At 36.0% G+C, this 20,445-nt stretch overlaps 1 protein-coding gene across 4 annotated transcripts in view; it reads right to left on the bottom strand.

Annotated features, from left to right (window-relative positions):
* Ctnnb1 (catenin beta 1) overlaps positions 1-20,445 on the bottom strand; it is a 35,000-nt gene that overhangs the window by 1,467 nt on the left and 13,088 nt on the right. For 3 of the 4 annotated variants that reach the window (XM_005317409.3, XM_005317408.3, XM_040290055.2), the window contains exons 2-14: positions 12,717-12,777; positions 12,059-12,286; positions 11,643-11,896; positions 11,275-11,513; positions 10,985-11,186; positions 9,601-9,745; positions 5,497-5,600; positions 5,080-5,418; positions 4,670-4,828; positions 2,763-2,882; positions 2,108-2,258; positions 1,890-2,011; positions 817-877 (exon numbers count right to left, since the gene is read on the bottom strand). In XM_005317409.3, the coding sequence (XP_005317466.1) occupies positions 817-877; positions 1,890-2,011; positions 2,108-2,258; positions 2,763-2,882; positions 4,670-4,828; positions 5,080-5,418; positions 5,497-5,600; positions 9,601-9,745; positions 10,985-11,186; positions 11,275-11,513; positions 11,643-11,896; positions 12,059-12,286; positions 12,717-12,729 (2,137 nt within the window). In that variant the 5' untranslated portion in view covers positions 12,730-12,777. Of the gene's footprint in view, positions 1-816; positions 878-1,889; positions 2,012-2,107; positions 2,259-2,762; positions 2,883-4,669; positions 4,829-5,079; positions 5,419-5,496; positions 5,601-9,600; positions 9,746-10,984; positions 11,187-11,274; positions 11,514-11,642; positions 11,897-12,058; positions 12,287-12,481; positions 12,596-12,716; positions 12,778-20,445 lie in introns of those variants that run through there. The other variant, XM_040290057.2, reaches the window with a different exon arrangement.

A 20,445-nucleotide genomic window follows, 5' to 3' on the forward strand; every position in this document is an offset into this window, starting at 1 on the left:
CTGTAGGCCTCAAGAGCCAGGCCACCCATGAGACCACATAAGCCATGTGTTTCACTAGAACCACACCAGCGGTTTCAGTCATACCTTCCACATGCTCTTGAACACTCTACTTTTACCCTGGAAGAGACTTTAAGGTGCCCGAGGAAAAAAACGGCAATCCACTGTGTGGCCTCTTAGGCATTGATTAGGGAAATAATAACAAGGCAGTGTGATGGGGTGAAGTTTTGGTTATACCTACAAAAAACAAAACTCAAGACACTCTTTCCAATGACACCTTAAAAAGGGTTGACATTGATCTGTCATGGTAAGAAGGCTATGAGTTTCAGAGTTTAGGAATTAGGTAAAACTAGATGAGATTATGAATTTAAGAAGGTTCAGAGTTATTAGTCTACTCTATGCTTCATCTTCATTATCCAGATTCAAATTAGCTTTTCAAAACTAACTACATAAGTACTGACACACACATACCCCCCCCCCAATCTGAGCTTATAGATTTGCAGACAAAGGTATTATGGATTCTCTGACCAAAAAGAATAAAAAGCCAGGCAACTGGAACATCCTACACAGCACAGACCCAGAAGTGACGTGTATTTGGTGGTGTGATCCTGCTGCACGCTCAGTGTGTGTGGTTCAAAATTCCCTATGCTCAATTAAAAAAACACTATTGCTGACTCTGGAATTTAAGAACTGCCTTTAATTGCAGCCACTACTTTCCTGCCAACACTGGTTTCCCAGATGAGCAAACTGGCTCTGTCATAAAATTTTATAACTTTATCATGGTCTGGAGTTAAATATGGAGAAATATGAGACACATACCATCTTGGCGATATCCTAGGGGCTCTCCCTGGGCACCAATATCAAGTCCAAGATCAGCAGTCTAGATAAATGAGTATAAGGTAAGAAAGAATACAAGGAAAAAATGAAAATTCTCAACTTATACTTTCTTGCATTCTCTGAAGATTACAAAAGTCATGGAAGACAATATTACAAAAACACTTTAAAAATCAGAGTCCTTTAAACATCCCTCCCTCAAAGACATTATTTTTAATTGTGTGCAAAGAGAAAGCATTTAACTAATTCTTTAAACATACTAACCACTTACTATATGCCAGACACTGCACTTTTGGTGCTAGAGATATAGCAATTAACCCAATGGGCACAATGCCCCCATGCCCCCTCCAAGGAGCTGCTGACAAAATGTACTGTAGGAAAAAGAGATGATTTTTAGCCTGAGCAACTGGAAGAACAAAGTTGCCATTAACTAAGACAGAGAAGACCTATGAGAATAGGTTTGGCATAGGGGATGGGTGGCTCAAGTTGGAACATGTTAATGTCTATTAAAAACCCAACTAACACATTACTCAAATTGGCAATCTAAGGTTTTTGTTTTTTTTTCTTTCCATTCATTCAACAAATATATTGTATGACTATGTTCTGTAGTCTATTATTATAGGATGGGTAAAACAGTCTTCCAGGTTGGCTTTAATTTTGTTTACTACAGTGTTTCAATGAAATCCTGTACTGAAGAAAAATTTGTTTCTACTTGTATTTGTTATAGATATGAAAAACTGTTTTTAAAAAAGTATCAATAAATTGACTTGAATTAACTGCTTAACACTGCCTCTTTCCTATATACCCTTCCTCAAAAATATACGATAAACCTTTTAATCTATTATCTTCCTTATGAATTCTAAGGGACAACTTGTTTATGATGATTCTGAACTGGTTGCTTCCTTCTTCCTCAAAGCAGTTGCTGAACAGCATAAAGACAACCAACACTCAATCCAGGGATATCATCAATGAAAATGAACATGTACTGAGTGCTGCAAACAACAATCTAACAATCTGCTCTAGCAAACTACCAGATCAATGTGAACACATTTGCCTACCTCATTCCAAGCCATAGGCTCTGTTCTGAAGAGGGAACTGGTTAGCTCAACTGAGAGCCGTTTCTTATAATCCTGTGGCTTATCCTCAGACATTCGAAATAGAACAGCAGCTGCATACGTTGCTGGGAAAGGAAGAGAAAAATGGCCATTGAGGAAAAGCTGAGGCTTTACTGTCCGCACATCATCCACTAAAAGGCTTTTGTTCCTTTTCTACTTACCCACACCTTCATTCCTAGAGTGAAGTAATTCTGTCAGAGGAGCTGTGGCTCCCTCTGCTTCAATAGCTTCTGCAGCCTCCTTGTCCTGAGCAAGTTCACAGAGGACCCCTGCAGCTACTCTTTGGATATTTTCAATGGGAGAATAAAGCAGCTAAGGAGAAAACACATAAACAAGACCTAATTAAATCTATAATTAAAAGCATGGCAAGCACCCCACTGCGGTGCAAACATTCCCAATTGGGAGTGTGAGCAGCATTTATTGGTTTCAAATCATATTCTCTGAATTTAGGTCCTAGATTGTATAATGCTCTAGGAACACTGGAATTCTATCTAGAATACTCTTGAGTTACAAATCCTTTCTTCAGAGGCCATTTGAATCTAAGATCTAGAAAAACCAGAGCTGGCTGGATGCCTGTGCCCTGGCAGGCCAGCTTCCATCCTCCAAACCTGAGCAACCCTAAAAATGTAATGTGAAGTTTCTCCCCTCTTCTTGAAGGTCTAGTCTCACTGTTTCTCCTTCTAATGACAAAGGAAAATGAAGGACATTTTCATAAAATTAAGTATTGGAGTCTCTATTTTGGTCTCTTAATTTTCTGAAAACGTAAGAACATATAAAATCTAGATCCAGAATACCTCACTTGAAAACGAAACATACCTGCACGAACAATGGAATGGTATTTAGTCCTCTGATTACAATTCGGTTGTGAACATCCCGAGCTAGGATGTGAAGGGCTCCAGTACAACCTTCAACTATTTCTTCCATGCGGACACCCTCCTACCGAAAGAAATATGGTTAACAAATAGGGTAGTCTTCTCTCTAAAGTTTATAAAACTTGAAAAGCTTTTCATTCTGGGCAGCAATTACTAGACTATAATTATTCACTTATATACCCAAAGGTCCCCATAATCTACAATTAGTTCAGGAACGAGGGAGGATTCCATCATGTGAAATGTCACTGATAGGAGGCGCCCAGCAGCACTAATTCCAAGCAGCACCCCTCCTCCATACCCAGGGCTGTACACAAAGCAAGCAGCCCTCTATATCTATGGGTTCCATATCTGCAGATTCAACCAACCAAAAATCATTAATATTTGAAGTGAAAGAACTGGGCATATACTGAACACACACAATTTTTGCTTGTCATTATTTCCTAAACAGTATAATATAACTATAATATATGTGCACTATGCAAGGGGTAAATGAAAATGCAAGTGCCCGGTAGTATCACAACAAAACCCTAGGGACACCAATGACCAATTCTGCAATTTCTGTACGCCTTGATTCCCAAAGGTAATTCTCTTATACTAAGATACCAACCATGCTAGGTAAAAGATGACACACAGAATAATGCTCAGACTACCTCTTGCTATTTTCCCTATTTTTGGACATCTACATTTATTTGGTGAAATACTTACTTAGTTAATCTACTCTTCATGTCTACCAAGACTATTTTAACAATAACTATATAGAAGAAGGAAGTTAGCTTTTGTAAAGTGTTTATTATATGCTTTCTGTTTCTGGGTTAATTTTTTTTGTTTTGTTATGATTCTGCTTTCAGTGGCTTTATAAACAATTTCCTTCTTTGAAATTTTAAAAAGGTTCCCATCCACATTCTATTAAGGTACCTCATGGAAATGGGTCAATAACAAATAAATGGAGAAAGGAAAGCCACAATATGAGTGAATACACAGAACAATCAGCAATATGGGAATCCTAAGATCTTTTCCAGTAGGGTTTGTCTTTGTTTTAAAATAACCTAATTTTACCCAATCCCAACTTTTCTATATTCTGTGGCTATTGCAATGAAATTGATACAGGTACATAATATAATCATATTCTTACTATTATATAAGTATATATTACAGAATTATATATAAATGTATTAAGTTTTTATAGGTGTGTTCCACATCTGGGACAGGGGACAAAAATGAGTTAAATAAGAAAACTTTTTCAAGTTCGGAATCTTGAAGGTCTCAGGAATCAGAAGTGTTTTTATCTTTACAAGATTATACACTTAATTTTAAGAGACTAACTTGATATGAGAGCTTTAGGATGAGAATATTATGGGTAAAGATTTCAAAAATTGTATTACTTATTCTTGAACTCTATGTTATATTCTTAGGTCTGAAAACAGTTTAAAACCTCACATGGAAGACACAGTAAAAAGACCCGTAAAGCATTTATAGCAAAACGTATCTTTTAGTGGAGGATAAGCAGCTCTAAAATCATACAGACTGGTATTCAAATTAAGGCTCTTCTGAATTTCCTAAGTAGGTAAGACTCTGTATGCATTAAATGACAGCACTCATTAAGTTTCTAACTCTACAGAAGCAAAATTATACTCCCACATTCTCTGCCTAAGACCATGCCAAAAACATGTCCTAGAAAATGTCACTAGGGACCACTTTACTCTGTATCTTCTTTGCAGCCATAGAAACATTTTAGTTTTTTTCATTATCATCAGTTCTGCAGTTAGAAGGTTGGGTGAGCCAATAACTGAGGAAGTTTTCAATTTATACATTCCTTTAAAATGCCAGATATTATAGTAAAGATTTACCTACCACAAACTGCTGCTGTGTTCCACCCATGGAAGTACGACGCTGGGTATCCTGATGTGCACGAACAAGCAGCTGAACTAGTCGTGGAATGGCACCCTGTTCACGCAAAGGTGCATGATTTGCTGGACAAAGGGCAAGATTTCGAATCAATCCAACAGTAGCCTGTAGATAAGAGGGAAGAAATGGCATACAAATCAACAAAATCATATTTTTAGCCTATAATTATCACTAAAACGATTGGCATTAACTAAAAAGCAATGATAACTACACAAAATTTCAGAATCCGAACCTCATTCCAGCCACATTTCTTAAGGAATACAATTCCTATTTATCAATCCCTATGCCTAGACAGTCATCCAATAGCTAAAGGTGGTTCATTTTCAATTCTGACGGCATTCTATTTGACAACATACCTTTATCAGAGGCCAATGGGATGGTGGGTGTAGGAGTTTAACGACAACTGGTAGTCCATAGTGAAGGCGAACAGCATTCTGGGCCATCTCTGCTTCCTGATGTCGGCTAGTCAGATGACGAAGAGCACAAATGGCAGGCTCAGTTATGTCCTCCCTGTCACCAGCACGAAGGACAGTACGTACAAGAGCCTCTATGCCACCCACTTGGCACACCATCATCTTGTTCTTGTAATTATTGCAAGTGAGGTTAGAAAGAATTCCAGCTGCACAGGTGACCACATTTATATCATCTGAACCCAAAAGCTGAACAAGAGTCCCAAGAAGACCTTCCATCCCTTCCTATGGAGATAAAAACAGATGCTTAGTACATATTCATCTAAATCCTATCACCAAAGCACCAGCTGCCTCAGAATTTACCTGTTTAGTTGCAGCATCTGAAAGATTCCTAAGAGTCCAAAGACAGTTCTGAACAAGACGTTGACTTGGATCTGTGAGGTGAAGTCCTAATGCTTGCATTCCACCTAGAAAATTACAAAGGATATAATGCAACGGCCATTAGCTATACATTCCTGAAAGTTCTCAATGTCTTCTACAGTCACATAAATCTCCCTCTTTATTTTCAAAGTCAATCTCCCCACCTCCTTGACTACTTTATTCCTGATTTTCCAGGGTGTACTTTGGTTTTTCTTTAACAATTCACCTCACTAGTGACAACTTCTGTGAAATATCTACCGTTCATTCTTTTCCTATATGGAAAACGTCTTCATTATCTTCATTGCCCCCCTGTAGGTAATAGTTCTATTACTTATTTCTTTTCATCCATGCAATCATTTAAAAAATATTTATTTAGTACCAGACCCTGTTCTGAGCTGCACATACACTAGTATGAGGGAGGTAGCAGATACCAAATATACAATTAATAAATTAAAATACAGGTATTAAGCACTACAAAGAAAAACAACATAGAATAATTGGGGGGCACACTGCAATTTTAAGTAGGTAATTAGGTCACTTCAGTGTGAGAGTGACATTTGAGCAAAGGTCTTGAAGTAACTATGTAAATTCCTGGGGTAGAAACCAATTCTGAAAGGTGGCCATATAAAAGTCACTGACGGGCCTGGTGTGGTGGTATGTGCTTGTAGTCTCAGTTAATCGGTAAGTTGAGGCAGAAAGATAGCTTGAGCCAGTATGAGCAACATAGTACGACTCTATCTTATAACAAACGTCACTGACTCCAAAATATATTAGCCCAAAGGTTCACACTTTCCATCATTTATGACCTTTAATGGGAGAAATTTATTCTGGAAAAGGCATATAAAATGAAACCCAATCCCATACTAGTTTAACTTCACCCATCTCTCTTGAACTAATAACATTTCTGAATGCAGTGAGAGACACTTTCCTTTGTTCATTCATCAAATCATTTCTCTCAGATTCTTTCCTCGCAATAGCTCCAGCTATAGTGATCTGCATAAAACTGATGCTCTGAATTTGTTAAATGACAACTTTCTTTGCCACTAAGACTTCATTCCCTCCCTCTACACAGTTATCAACACTAAGAGAATGGATCATGCTCATCAGAATATCTCAAGAGACTTTAAAAACATACAACCATTCTGATTTGGCAGGTCTAGGGTGAAAGTCCCAGGCAGATGACTTTGAGACACTGTCCCCGACCCTCTCCACTTTTCTTCCTATCTTAACCTTCATAGACTAAAAGAACTTCTAAAATTTCTAGTTCTGCCTTCACCTGCATCCTGGTACCATACAGTTTACCAGATACCTATTTATCTTTCAGTCACTCTGAATATGCCAGCTTCTTATTTTAAGGGAAAAAAAAAAACAAGCAATCCTTCTGATAGTTTCATTTATCTTCACAGTACCTGTGTTCTCCCCACCACAAACCATTTTTGATTGCTCCCTTAGTCCCTTACTATTATATTATCTGAATCTTTCAGAAGTCTCAAACATTGACAAATTTGCCATATATATCTCTAAAAACAAAGTATTTCATTCCTATTATAACATCTCAGTGATCTGGTTCTCTTAAACTTTTGGACACACTATTGATCCACACAATGTTAGTATCAATATTCCAAACGCATTGCTCTGGTGGTATGCCACTGCTCAACAACCAAAGTTTCTTGTTAGCTTTTTTTTTTTCTTTTGCAACAGGTTTATACAGAGATTTTTAAATAATTTGAGGCAAATGGACTATGGTAAGGAGAGAAAAGCTTGTGTTTATTTGGTAGGATCATAATTTTAGGTTCTCCTTTCTGTTTTTATTTCACTGGGCTGAAGAGTTAAAATCCCACCAGGGGCTATATACAAAATAGTAAATTTTATAAGGCAAACCCAGAGACCCAAACTTAATACATATCAATATTCTCCTGGCAAAAACTAGTACACTAAAAAAATTGTTTCCCTGTTTATGATGGTTTCCCTCTACTTTTTAAAATTTTTTAAATTGATTTTTAAAAAAATGGCAGCAGAATGCATTACAATTCTTACACATATACAGCACAGTTTTTCCTATCTCTGGTTGTATATAAAGTATGTTCATACCAATTCGTGTCTTCATACATGTACTTTGGATAAGTGTCCATCACATTTCCACCATCCTTGCTAACCCTCTATCCCCTTCCGTCCCCTCTGCCCTATCTAGAGTTCATCTATTCCTCTCACCCTCCCACTCCCCACCCCACTATGAATCAACCTCCTTATATCAGAGAAAACATTCGGCATTTGTTTTTTGGGGATCTTCTCCAACACCATCCATTTACCTGCAAATGTCATGGTTTTATTCTCTTTTATTGCTCAGTAATATTCCATTGTGTATATATGCCACATTTTTTTTATCCATTCATCTACTGAAGGGCATCTAAGTTGGTTCCACAGTTTAGCTATTGTGAATTGTGCCGCTATAAACACTGAAATGGCTGTGCCCCTTAAAAACAGCATATTACTAGGACACAGCCACATCAATGTTTATAGTTTCTTATTTTCTTTAAGATAAGTATAACCTTAGGGAACCTTTAGAATTCAGATCCCACCAATTCTTTCAAACTAACCGAAGTTACACCAAAATTGGAATAAAGCACACAACTCCAGAAACAAAAGGAGCCTAGAAAGTCCTGCATGATATTGTCCTGCCTAATTCATCAATCACTGGGACATTTACCCTATTTCCAAATTCTATCTATCTACATGTTCTTCTTCAGCACGTGAAGCTCCACAATCTCTTTCCTACTCATACTACACATTTCTTTCTTTTCTCTACCTTCAAAGCATTTACCACCACTATCCCCATTTAGACAGTAGAAAGGGCTCCTTCTTATCATGCAGTCCCATTTAATATTTCCTTTGTAGTAATGCCCCTTCCAATTAGCCAGTTCCCATCACCATTAATTCTGTTCATTATTTGCTATTCATTTCTCATATAACATGCATTCCAATTTATTTTTGTCACATTCCCCAGATTGAGAATAAGCACAGAAACCCTATATGTTACCCAAGGTATATCATGTGCCTAATCCGTTGCTTAAAATGCATTAGGTGCTAAGTATGTTCAGAGCAAACAAACATTAGAATAACTTACTGGAAATCTTAAAAAAAAAAAAAAAAAAAAAAAGAATAGAATATTCCTAGGCTTCCATTCCATAAATTTTAAGCTACCAACAAACCTTTTGTCATTTCAAATAAGTTGTTTATCTTCACTTAAAAAAAAACATTTTAGGGATTATGATTAAGTTAGCCTAATTATCTGTACTTTTAAACAAATAATACGGGTGGTCTCTGGAAAAGCTTACAGAATTTACATCCTCTTGTTCTATGAATTCAGCCATACTTGCCTAGCTCAAGCTTATGGATCCCACTGTCAGCAAGCCAATCAAGGCAAACATAATCCCCTTCTTTCCCATAAATTCTCAAGTAAAATTACTATTAACAAACAGGACAAAGTGTGTTCCCAATTCTATATCCCAACATTTTCTTCTATTAAATGCCTTTATATTTTTCCTCTCTCAGTAGTGATCTGAAGCTTGGTTTGAGAATCTAGGTAGATGGTAATAGGTGGGTTATAGAAAGAAGAAAGGACGCTAGATAGCTGAAAAGTAATGGTTTCCAAGACTTCTAACAAAAGACCCTAGTGCAAACCATGTACTCTTTTTTCCTACCACCAACATGTATACAATATAAACTAACACAATATTTGCCTCATTAAAAATATTTACGGGGAAAACAACAGAGGAACAGTAGAAACAGTAAAAATTGTTTTTCACAACAGACCAACAGCTCACTGACAATACAGAATACCAAAGCAAAACACTGCATGTGAGTTTAATTAAATTTAAATAGCACCAAACCTGGGACAAGCAGAACACACCCTTTTTGAATGTGATCTTGGCTATAAATTCAATAGGACTATCTACTTTCAGTTGGTAAATTCCCCTTGTCCTAAAGTAAGTAATCTAATCAGAATTACAGACACTGAACGCAAGATCTTGAAATACACATACTTACCAGCTTCTACAATAGCCGGTTTATTACTAGAGCACACAGACAACACCTTCAGTACTCGGCTTGTGGTCCACAGTAGTTTCTCATAAGTGTAGGTTCTCATTATATTTACTAAAGCTTGGGGTCCACCACTAGCCAGAATGATCAGCTAGAAAGATGTATACATATTGTTAGTCATGGAATCTTGGTCAAATGCGTGAGAAAAGCCATATTATTAACTTATTACACCAGAATTTAAGCCAGCGTGCCTTCAGACTAAAATGTATTCCTGGACCCTAGAGGTCTAGGAATACTAGGGCTTTATCTAACCTCTCCTGCTATGGCATTGCACTAAAATTCAGGAATCCCAGTTCTCCCAAGACAACATCAACTCTGGTCTGATTTCCTTCTTCCTATGCTGTTTATAGCAAAAGCAAAAACAAAACAAAACCATGTTGGTATGCACTAGTGATGAAAGTTGTATCAAAACTGATTCGTTGATAATTTAAACCAGAATGGATATCTGAAACTCATCTCTGACATTCTAATTTTCTTTATCATATCCACTTTTAAGAGACACCATAAAATAATCATTCATTCTGGTTCTTCACTTTCCTGTTTATTTCTACCTCCAGACCCTATCCCTAATGTTCTATAAACAAATCCCATCACCTTATGCCTCTGCTGAAGATTATGGTTCCCACTTTACTTTTAATAATTCCTACAAAGCACTGCAAGATCTATGTCAATAGTAGCCTTACCTCAAACGGTTATTCCTCTTTACTCTCTATATTGTTATACTGGGGATTGAGCCCAAGGGCACTTTACCACAATTACATTCTCAGACTTTAATTTTCAGACAGGGTCTCATTAAGGCTGGCCTCAAACTTGTGATCCTCCCGCTTCAAACTCCCATGTCGCTGGGAGTACAGGTATGCCACTATGCCCAGTTATGTACTTTTTAAATTCCAGAATCTACATGCTCCTCCCTCCTTAGGAGTTTGAAAGATGCCATTTCATCACCTAACCTTCACCTAGTCAATACCTTGTCATCTTTTAAAGCTGAATTCAACTATCACTTCCTCCCAGGTCTCCTAAGGTTAATTTCATTTCTTGTGTGCTCTCATAGCTCCTCCTCTTCTTAACACATGAATTAGTAATTAGTTCATTATTTCAATGCCTCTCTCCTACCCATGATTGAAAACTAAAAAAGAAGTTTGCCTGCTATACCTCTAGTACTTTGCATAGTGCTTTACACATATTCAAAATATTTAAAGAAACAGAGATGCCTAATTTGTCTAGGATCCATACAAAGGGTGAAGAATACTATGAATTTTCAAGGATCTGTGTTGTATCACATTGAAGGTCTCCTATGCACCATGAAAACCACAAAACAATTTTTTTTTACCTTGCTTTCTTGATTACCATAAGCTAAAATCTGAAGGCAGTCTGTTGTAATAGCCAAGAATTTAACATTTGTTTTGTTGAGCAAAGCAACCATTTTCTGTAGTCCACCAGCTAAACGCACTGCCATTTTAGCTCCTTCTTGATGTAATAAAAGGTTGTGGAGAGTTGTAATGGCATAAAACAATACAGAATCCACTGGTGAACTGGGAAGGAGAAAAAAGCTTCATCAGAAATGTTGTGATTGCATTCTCTTTGTGTCTTAGTTTCACGTACTCTGACATATTTTCTTACCCAAGCATTTTCACCAGGGCAGGAATGCCTCCAGACTTAAAGATGGCCAACAAGCCCTCACGGTGATGGGAAAGGTTGTGTAACGTCCCAGCAGTACAACGAGCTGTTTCCACATCATTTGTATTCTGCATGGTACGCACAATGGCAGATACCATCTGAGGAGAACGCATGATGGCGTGTCTGGAAGCTTCCTTTTTAGAAAGCTGATGGACCATAACTGCTGCCTTATTAACCACCACCTTTAACACAGGAATTAAGAGACATCATTAGTTTTCAAATACTGATTCTGAAGAACTATTGTGAAACTATTCCCTTGAGAATTTCCTTTAAGGCAGATTGAAAAGCTAGCTATGTGATTGATTGATTACCTGGTCCTCATCATTTAACAGTTTTGTCAATTCTGGGATTGCACGTGTGGCGAGTTCTGCATCATCTTGATAGTTAATCAAGTTTACAACTGCATGTTTCAGCATCTGTGATGGTTCAGCCAAACGTTGGACATTAGTGGGATGAGCAGCATCAAACTGTGTAGATGGTATCTGCATACCCTCATCTAACGTTTCAGGAAACATGGCAGCTCGTACTCTCTGAGCTCGAGTCATCGCATACTGTCCATCAATATCTGGGAAAGGTAAATTCAACATTTACTATCCAAAGTTCAGACTTCACCAGATTATTCTCTTTTCACCATACCATTCATTTTATCGAAGCTATCACATCCCAATTTTCCAAGAAAACTTTCATTCTAAACACTTCATTCTTTCAGTAAGGCATTAATATTTACCAGCTACTTGCTCTTGAGTGAAGGACTGAGAAAATCCTTGTTCCCACTCATATAGGACTTGGGAGGTGTCCACATCCTCTTCCTCAGGATTGCCTTTACCACTCAGTGAAGGAGCTGTGGTAGTGGCACCAGAATGGATTCCAGAGTCCAGGTAAGATTGTTGTTGCCAGTGACTAACAGCTGCTTTTCTGTCTGGCTCCATGGCCATATCCAACTCCATCAAATCAGCTGTAATAATGAAACCATATTAGTACACTGAAAATATTACCTTAATTTGAAAAAAAATCTGTGATATGACCTTTTAATTACTTTTAGAAATAAAGTTAAATCTGTAAGGCAGCCAAGAAAAGCAGAATGATAGTTAGGATTAGCTCAGCGATGAAATTATCTATGCCCTTAGGGGACCACCTAACAGTTACTCACTGAATCAGTGGAAGAATGGTACTGCATCCAGACTCCAGAAGCAGTCATCCAGACTAGATTCCTGCTGGTGGCTTGTTTGTTATTTCACCAAGCCATTAGAAGTGAGCAGAAAATGGAGCAAAAGGTAGCCTGACAAGTAAGCAGGGAGAGAGGAAAGCAGGGGGATCTGAGCCAGACTGGGTTAATGGCAATGAAGCAGAGCCCCAATTCAGTAACTAAGCTTTATGACACAAACCTTGAGTAGCCATTGTCCACGCAGGATTTTCAAAGCAGCTGTACACTAAACTTCAAATACCCTGAAAAAAGTTAATTAAAAGTCATTAGGATTTAAACATAGTTTGATTTTAATACTCAGAAGTCACTGAGATATCTACCTTATAAGTGTCAAGGACTATGCCCACCTGCACAACACGCACGCAACACACAAAAAGAAACCAAACATCTATGTAATATAGTGAAAAAGAAATCCCCAAAATCTCCTCCAAACACACCAACCAGAGCTCCATCATTAATGAACTTTTTAATTAAAGCTCTTCCTTAACTGCCACCTCTTTTTAGTAGAAAAATAAATTATGGCTATTCAAGATATTGATGAGAAAGCTTAGTAGTTCTAATAATGAAAGTCAAGGGGTAGGGGAAACTACTAAAAATTTTTAAAAAATTAAAAAAAAAACTTCTGTGGTAAAGATCTCTTCCATTTTAACATTTCACACACAACAACAACAACAAAACAATTCAGAGATCCCCTCTGGACAGAGGAGGTGGCCCAACAGGTTTTAAAAACACCTATAAGTTATTTGTTTTCTTCTCTGATACATTACAATGTCACCTAAAAGAACTTCATAAAACAGATTTTGGTGAGAGGATCAAAACATAAAATCAGGTTTACTAGTAAAATTTTTCTAAATTCAAATCTTCAGCAATGATTTGTTATAAATACAAATTCTGCCAACTCAGATACTACTGTAATCAGTATCAAAAATAATTGTTGCATATATATAAAACTTCTAGAATTTAAATGATGTCTGAATTTTAGCTTTACTACACAATATTGATGAATCACACAGGAACTCATTTCCAAATGAGAACAGTTACAGAATGGACTCTAGTGACAGAATAATTTTAAAGTAAGCACTAGAAATTAATATATTGAATATTTACAAATTAACATATTGGGTGTGTAAAGATATGGAATAAGACATTTATTAAGCCAATTTACTAATGGATTATATGTTTACTATTGTGATTCAGCAGAACTGAAGGGGATTATAGAAACCTTTTTCTTTTTTTTTTTTCTTTTGGGATTGTGGATTGAACCTACGTCCACTTTACCACTGAGCTATATATCCCCACCCTTTATTTTGAGACATGGTCTCACCAAGTTGCTAAGGCTGACCTCAAACTTGCAATCTTCCACCTCTGCTTCCTGAGTTGCTGGGATTACAGGTGTGTGACACCATGCCTGGTAGAAACCTTAATTTTTTAAATGAATGTTTTAGGATGCAGTATATATTGTGCAGACCACACTTTGAGAAATACTGTGCTGGGCACTCACATTCTCTATACATGGATGCTGTGTTTTAGCTTATATTTTTGCTTATATTTATGACTGGCTATTTTATCACTCTCCACCCCACCTGGAAAATACATTCCTCATTCCAGCTCCCAGGATATTTTTGGGAAAGGATATTAAAAACATTCTATACTGAACTTTTCCTTTGGTCAATGCCAACAAACTCAGAAACCAACTAGCAGTCATGTCTACAGGTTATGTGCTTCTATTCATCAGGCTTCACTGAAATACAGGATTTGATCTTCACTGTTGATGCAAGTCAAAATATTTTAGTCATGTTACTAGATAAACTTGTCTTTGTGGGCTGATCTGATAACTTGAACATGATTTATATGATTTTACAGAAAAAAAAGTAAGTTTGTGTTTCAAACTTACAAAATCCGTTAGTATACTGGGGACTTCGCAACACCTAAGAATTGTTCTCACTCTTCATTGCAACCCTGAGATGAGGGTGAGGTAACGTTCATTAGCAAGTATTAGTAAAAATCAGAAGTAAAAATGGGGAACTACAGAGTTACAGCATAGGTCCCCTCACTCCTACAATGTTCTGCACACAGATCCAAACAAACCAAAAATCTGAACATTATTCACCAACAAAACTGAAGGGACCATCCAGGAAGAGGTAGGGCAGAGTCTTGCCCTATAGGAAAAACCTTCCTCATTCTTCCTCTAACCAGAGCTTCCAGGCCAAAGCCTGGCTCTCCTCCACCACACCCTGCCAATTATTAAAGGGGCCAGGCCCAGAGCTTACTAGAAGCCAAGACTTACTAATCACTTCAGAACAACCTTTAACATCATAGTAAAAAACTCAAGAAAAGCCAACAAAAAAAAAACTCAACTCTGCAGAAACAGACAAAATGGAAAAATGTGGGGGTAAAGAAATATTTTAACTTTGCACACCCATACATTAGAGAGAATAAATAAACTATATAATAGAACTTTATTTATGCTTCCAGAGCATAAAGGAGAAAGACAAAGACTATCGATGCAGGAGATCAAAACGCCAACTAACAGTCATTTCAAAAAGATTTATAAGAAACAAAAGTGGGAAGATCTACATACCGAGTAAGATGGGCAGGTAGGTGCTTAAAAATCATGAAATACTAAATGCTCTTACATGCAGTGATCACTAACTCCATCAGAATGCTTTGTGTTTAAAAGCTGTATTACCACCAACTTACTATTTTCCCAAGTTATGTTTTGACAAAGAAAGAAGGTGCTGGTGGACACATGTGTCCTTTACTTTGGTCTTCTCCGCTATGTAAGTATATACTCTTTCCAATTAAATGTTTTATCTTGCTATTTGATTTATATTCTATAAATTCTCCTGTCAAGAGTCACATGAGAATTCTAATACAACAAACTTGGAATTCACCTTACACTTATCTTTCCAGTAATCACCAGGACAACATTATCTTAATTATTAAGTTTTTTAAAAAGGTACAGTACTACTAACTGGGAGTTACTTTACCATTTAAAATTAACGCAAGTGTTATAAAAATGACAGCTTTATACTGGCAGTTCATACTAACAATTCACCTTTCCCACAATCTGTACTAGAACAAATGCAATCATTTTTTTCTCCATTAAAATCTATTTCAGGAGTTATCAGAAACTTTTGATGTATCTCCAGGGATTAAAAAAATTATTAGTATAATTTAATTTGTACATCTAAAAGCATATGCATGTGCATTTTTACCAACTGTCCCTGACAATGCTTTGCCATTGCAAAAATTAATGTAATTTCCCAAAATCTTCCTGTTTTAGCACTTTTCACTCAGCAATAAGTTTTTAAGTCACATTTCACTCTAGGTTTCTTTCTGCTTTTACTCTTTGGCTATGTGTGTGTCTTGGGAGTCGTCTTCCTGGAATGGCAATAAGGAACAAATACCAAAAGACCTTTGCTTCTCCAAAATACCTAAAGTTTATGTGCCTTTGGTATTGTCTTAGTGCACAAGTGGCTATTAGAAATATAAAATGTCTTTGTGGCAGGGAAAATAAAGATGCTCCCCCAAATGATCCCTTCCTTCTTCCCAATAACTGTTTTCTCTACCCCAGCATAAAATAATATATGCTCAGTCTAAAAGGTTTCCTGGTCATTTCCATATCTTGGTAAGACCAGCACACAGCTAATGATGGCATTTTAGTTATAGTGATGTTACATTCAACAAAGTAACTGTAGAACAAGTATCTATACACATATACATATAATATAGATACAGCATGTATCTATATTATATTTTAAGCTTTCCTCCCACTCTTGGATGTTTAATTTGTCCTTCCCTCATTTCTCATTTCTTCCATTACCAGAAATTCTACAAGTAGTACTACTGGGTTTAAGGGTAAGAATATTTAAGTCCCTTGACACATAGCTCCAAAATACTGAAATAAATATTTATTTAAATAAGTACTGACAGAGCATAAGTTAACATAATTTTCACACAAGGCATCATACAAGTGACCAACCTACCCAAAGTCTTGTCAACTATTGAAAGTTGTCTGAGATTATAGTTATGTCCACCTATCCAACATATTTATCACATCAACACCATTCACACTAAAAATGTTTTTAACTTTTATGCAGATTAAGTGCTTAAACTTTTTTTTTTTTAACTTTCTGGCTACATGTATTTTTTTAGCATGATAAATGTTTAATGTAACCTTTTATTATTTTTATGGAGTATGTGTACATATTATATAAAAATAATTCCCTTTATTTTTTATTTTTTGGGGGTACAGGAGATTGAACTCAGAACACTCGACCAATGAGCCATATCCCCATCCCTATTTTGTATTTTATTTAGAGACAGGGCCTCACTGAGTTGTTTAGCGCCTCGCTTTTGCTAAGGCTGGCTTTGAACTTGTGATCCTCCTGTCTCAGCCTCCAAAGCCGCTGGGATTATAGGCATGCTCACTCCACCAAGCCCAGCAAAATAAGCCCCTTTATAAACACATGCAGTCAATTCTGTCTCAGAATATAACTTTACTATTTAAAATAATTGGATTAAGATGATATCCTTTACATTTATTAATTTATTGTTAATTTCATCAATGAGTAACTTCACATAGAATCTGGATTGATAACAATCTTATAATAGTACTCATCCTGGGGGGGGAGGGGTTTAAAATAATCTTTTGCTCCACCTCCAAAAACCAATTAATACAAAAAGCAGACATTGTTTTTCTCCAGTATACTGCTGCTTGTTAACAAAAGCAAACAAAAAGATTGATATTTTAGAACAAAGCTATTCAAAATACTTTACACATACAGGCTTGATCTACATAGGCAAATTTTCATAATTTCCAAGATATAATTTCATGCTAATTATATTTAAAAGCCCCAAAATAATGCCTTATACTTTTATGTAGTAAAATATACAAAGAATGTGCCATAGCCATTTCATACTAAGGGGAGACGCAATGGAAATGGGATAGGAAAGGGTATCAAAGATGGTTTTAACTCTTATATAGTATTTTGTTTTTGTTAAAAAAAATCAAAATAAAAAAAATCAGAACAAAACTGCATTAACTACAAAATGTTAATGTGGTTGGTGAGTGCATAGGTTTCATTATTTTGTATACTTTGTATGTAAAAGTAATGGAATGAAAATAAGAAAATAGCTACCATCATTTCAAACACAATTTTAAAATAAAAATATCTGTACATTAGTCTTTTTAAAATAACTAAAATTGAGCTATTCAGGAGATATGATTAATAGTTTTAGTAGAAACTGGCTTGTTATTCTAAAAAAAGTTTTAAATTTTTATTTACTACATTACATTTCATCAAATACACACACAAAAAAAGAGAGAGAGAGATAAAATTTGGGTAAGTTTAGGAAAAACAAAAAAGGCCACGGTTAAGAAGCCCAATCAATGTTAAGTGAAACTGAAACTCTGAAACCAAAAAGGAACACACAATGTATACATATATACATAAACCCACACAGACACAACACACATTCATTTTAATTCTGGACATAACCCCACTACAAATAATGTAATTTTTAAAATAATATATTGGAACACGTAAAACATGACTAATGGCCAACATCCATAGTACAAAAAAAATGAGAGAAATGAATAAAAAAATACATTGCAAAGAAAGAAAGAGCATTTCAAAGAAAAATAGAAAGTGAGCAATAAATGTTTACAATGTTTAAACCCATGTACCTTTTTCTTTGTAGTTGCAAATGGACCCATACCTATATTTTATTTATTTTTATGTGGTGCTGAGAATCAAACCCGGTGTCTCACATGAGTTAGGCGAGCACTCTGCCACTGAGCCCCAGTCTCAGCCCCCAAATCCATGTACCTTTTGCTTATCAGACTGGCAATGATTGCTGAGAAGGATACCATTAAACTAGCAGAAATTTTTTAGAGTAAGCTGGCACTATTCGCAGAATTAAGTTTAAGTACTTTGTAGCTTAAAAATATTCAATTTTTCTAACAGATATGTATCCTGCAGGAATGTTCATAGAAGCATAACACAAGGTCTGTACAGTGAAATACTCAGAGAAAAAGGTAGAAATTACCCTTATGTCCACCAACAAAGGCTGAATAAATAATAATTTACTCATTACATGAAATACATATTCATCCACTGAACCAATTTTAAGTGCCTTTTATGTTACTGGCATTGCAATAACAAAGAGTAAGAGAGTCAAGGCCACACTTTAGTAAAGCGTATATTCTACTATTAGAGAACTACACAATAAAAACAGGACAATTTAAGAGAATGAGAAATGTTATAAAGAAAATAAACAAGGTGAGAAGAATGTCACTGGTAGAAGAGGAGTGCCACTCTAACCAAGAGTGGTTGGTCAGGGAAGGCCTCTCTAAGTGACATCTGAGCAGAGGAGGAGCTCACCAGGTAAGGATAGGCAGAATTACTCCATGTCGTGATCAAATGCAAAGCATAGAATATGTTTAGGGTGGAAAAGGTCACTCAGACATGATGGTGTGATCTATAATGCAAGTGACTCAGGAGCCTGAGGCAGGAGGATCAAGTTGAAGGCCTGCCTCAACAACCTAGCAAAATCCTAAACAATATTTTGCCTATGTTACAGAACTAAATATATAGAAATAATAACATTATTTTTAAAAGTATTGGTCCAAGAAGGTATCTTGTGAAATTGTTTAGCCCTACACTTTTAGCCAAATATTCAAATACAAAGCTAAGGATATATTTTCTATGAAAGAGTTGCCTATGAAAGAGACTATAAAAGACTCATGGAAACTAAGTCAACCATCTTGCCTCAATGGCAAAAACAAATTGCTAAAAATAAAATAATAAAAAGTGATATATTCTTGGAAAAATAACCTACATTGTTTTCTAAAGCAAGGAAATAATATTTACTGCAATTTTTATGTTTAGACAAGTCATTTATTAAAGATTCTCATTCTTTCATAATTTTTATCCTATAAAAGTCAGCAATCTAAGACTCAAATGCATTATAAAAGCATTCCAAATTTATGATGATGTCACCATCATGTCCTAAATCTTTTATAGCATAATTTGAAGATACTAACAGATATCAACTTGAACACTCAATTTTCCCCTAACATACTAAAACAAGGCTACATAATTAAGGCCACAACTTCAGTTCTGAGCCTAGTCTATTTATTTCCTTTAATCTTCCTAGCAACCTCACAAAGTAGGGAGGCATCATTCCCCCAAATTATCACATGAGAAAACTAACTAGCAGCAGTCAATACAGGAGTACAGCTAATGAACTGCTCAGTTAGAATGCAAATCCAGGTCTTCAGGTCTCTCTGTAGCTTAGTCACATGCAAGTTACTGATAAATGGTAAGATCAGTGTTGCAGATAAAAGTAAGGTTAGTTAGCAATTTTAGATATAGGTATCCTCTGAACAATAACCACAGCCAAATTATTTTTTTAAAAATCCTTTAATCCTACCAAGATCTGAACTGCTACATATTGCTACATATTCCCTACTATTGATGTTGTACCTTGTATACAACACGTTGTATGTTGTATACAACACTAGATATGCCAAAAAGAAAAAAAAAGGAATATTTTACTTCAAGAAAGTTTCCATGTGATTCTGCAATTTGTATTTGGGGTAAAAATGGGAGTTCATAACTCACTTGAATAAAACGTATGAAAGATGATATGTCATGAGCTTTGTAATGTTTTGAACAACCAATTAAAAGAAAAAAAAAAGAAAGTTTCCATGTTAATCTGTTCTATGTCTAGACTACAGGCAGAATTACTGGCAGGGACTCAATGGCTTCTAGAAGTAATTTAATGCACCTGCTTTATAGTACATTAAGGATAACATTCCTCTTCTCCAGTTGTTACAAGTTTCCCTTCCCTATCAAAATCACATAACTGATCTTTAAAAAAAAAAAAAAAAGCTCATTGAA

Source organism: Ictidomys tridecemlineatus, chromosome 2 (assembly GCF_052094955.1).
Source record: "Ictidomys tridecemlineatus isolate mIctTri1 chromosome 2, mIctTri1.hap1, whole genome shotgun sequence".
NCBI classification, from domain to species: domain Eukaryota; kingdom Metazoa; phylum Chordata; class Mammalia; order Rodentia; family Sciuridae; genus Ictidomys; species Ictidomys tridecemlineatus.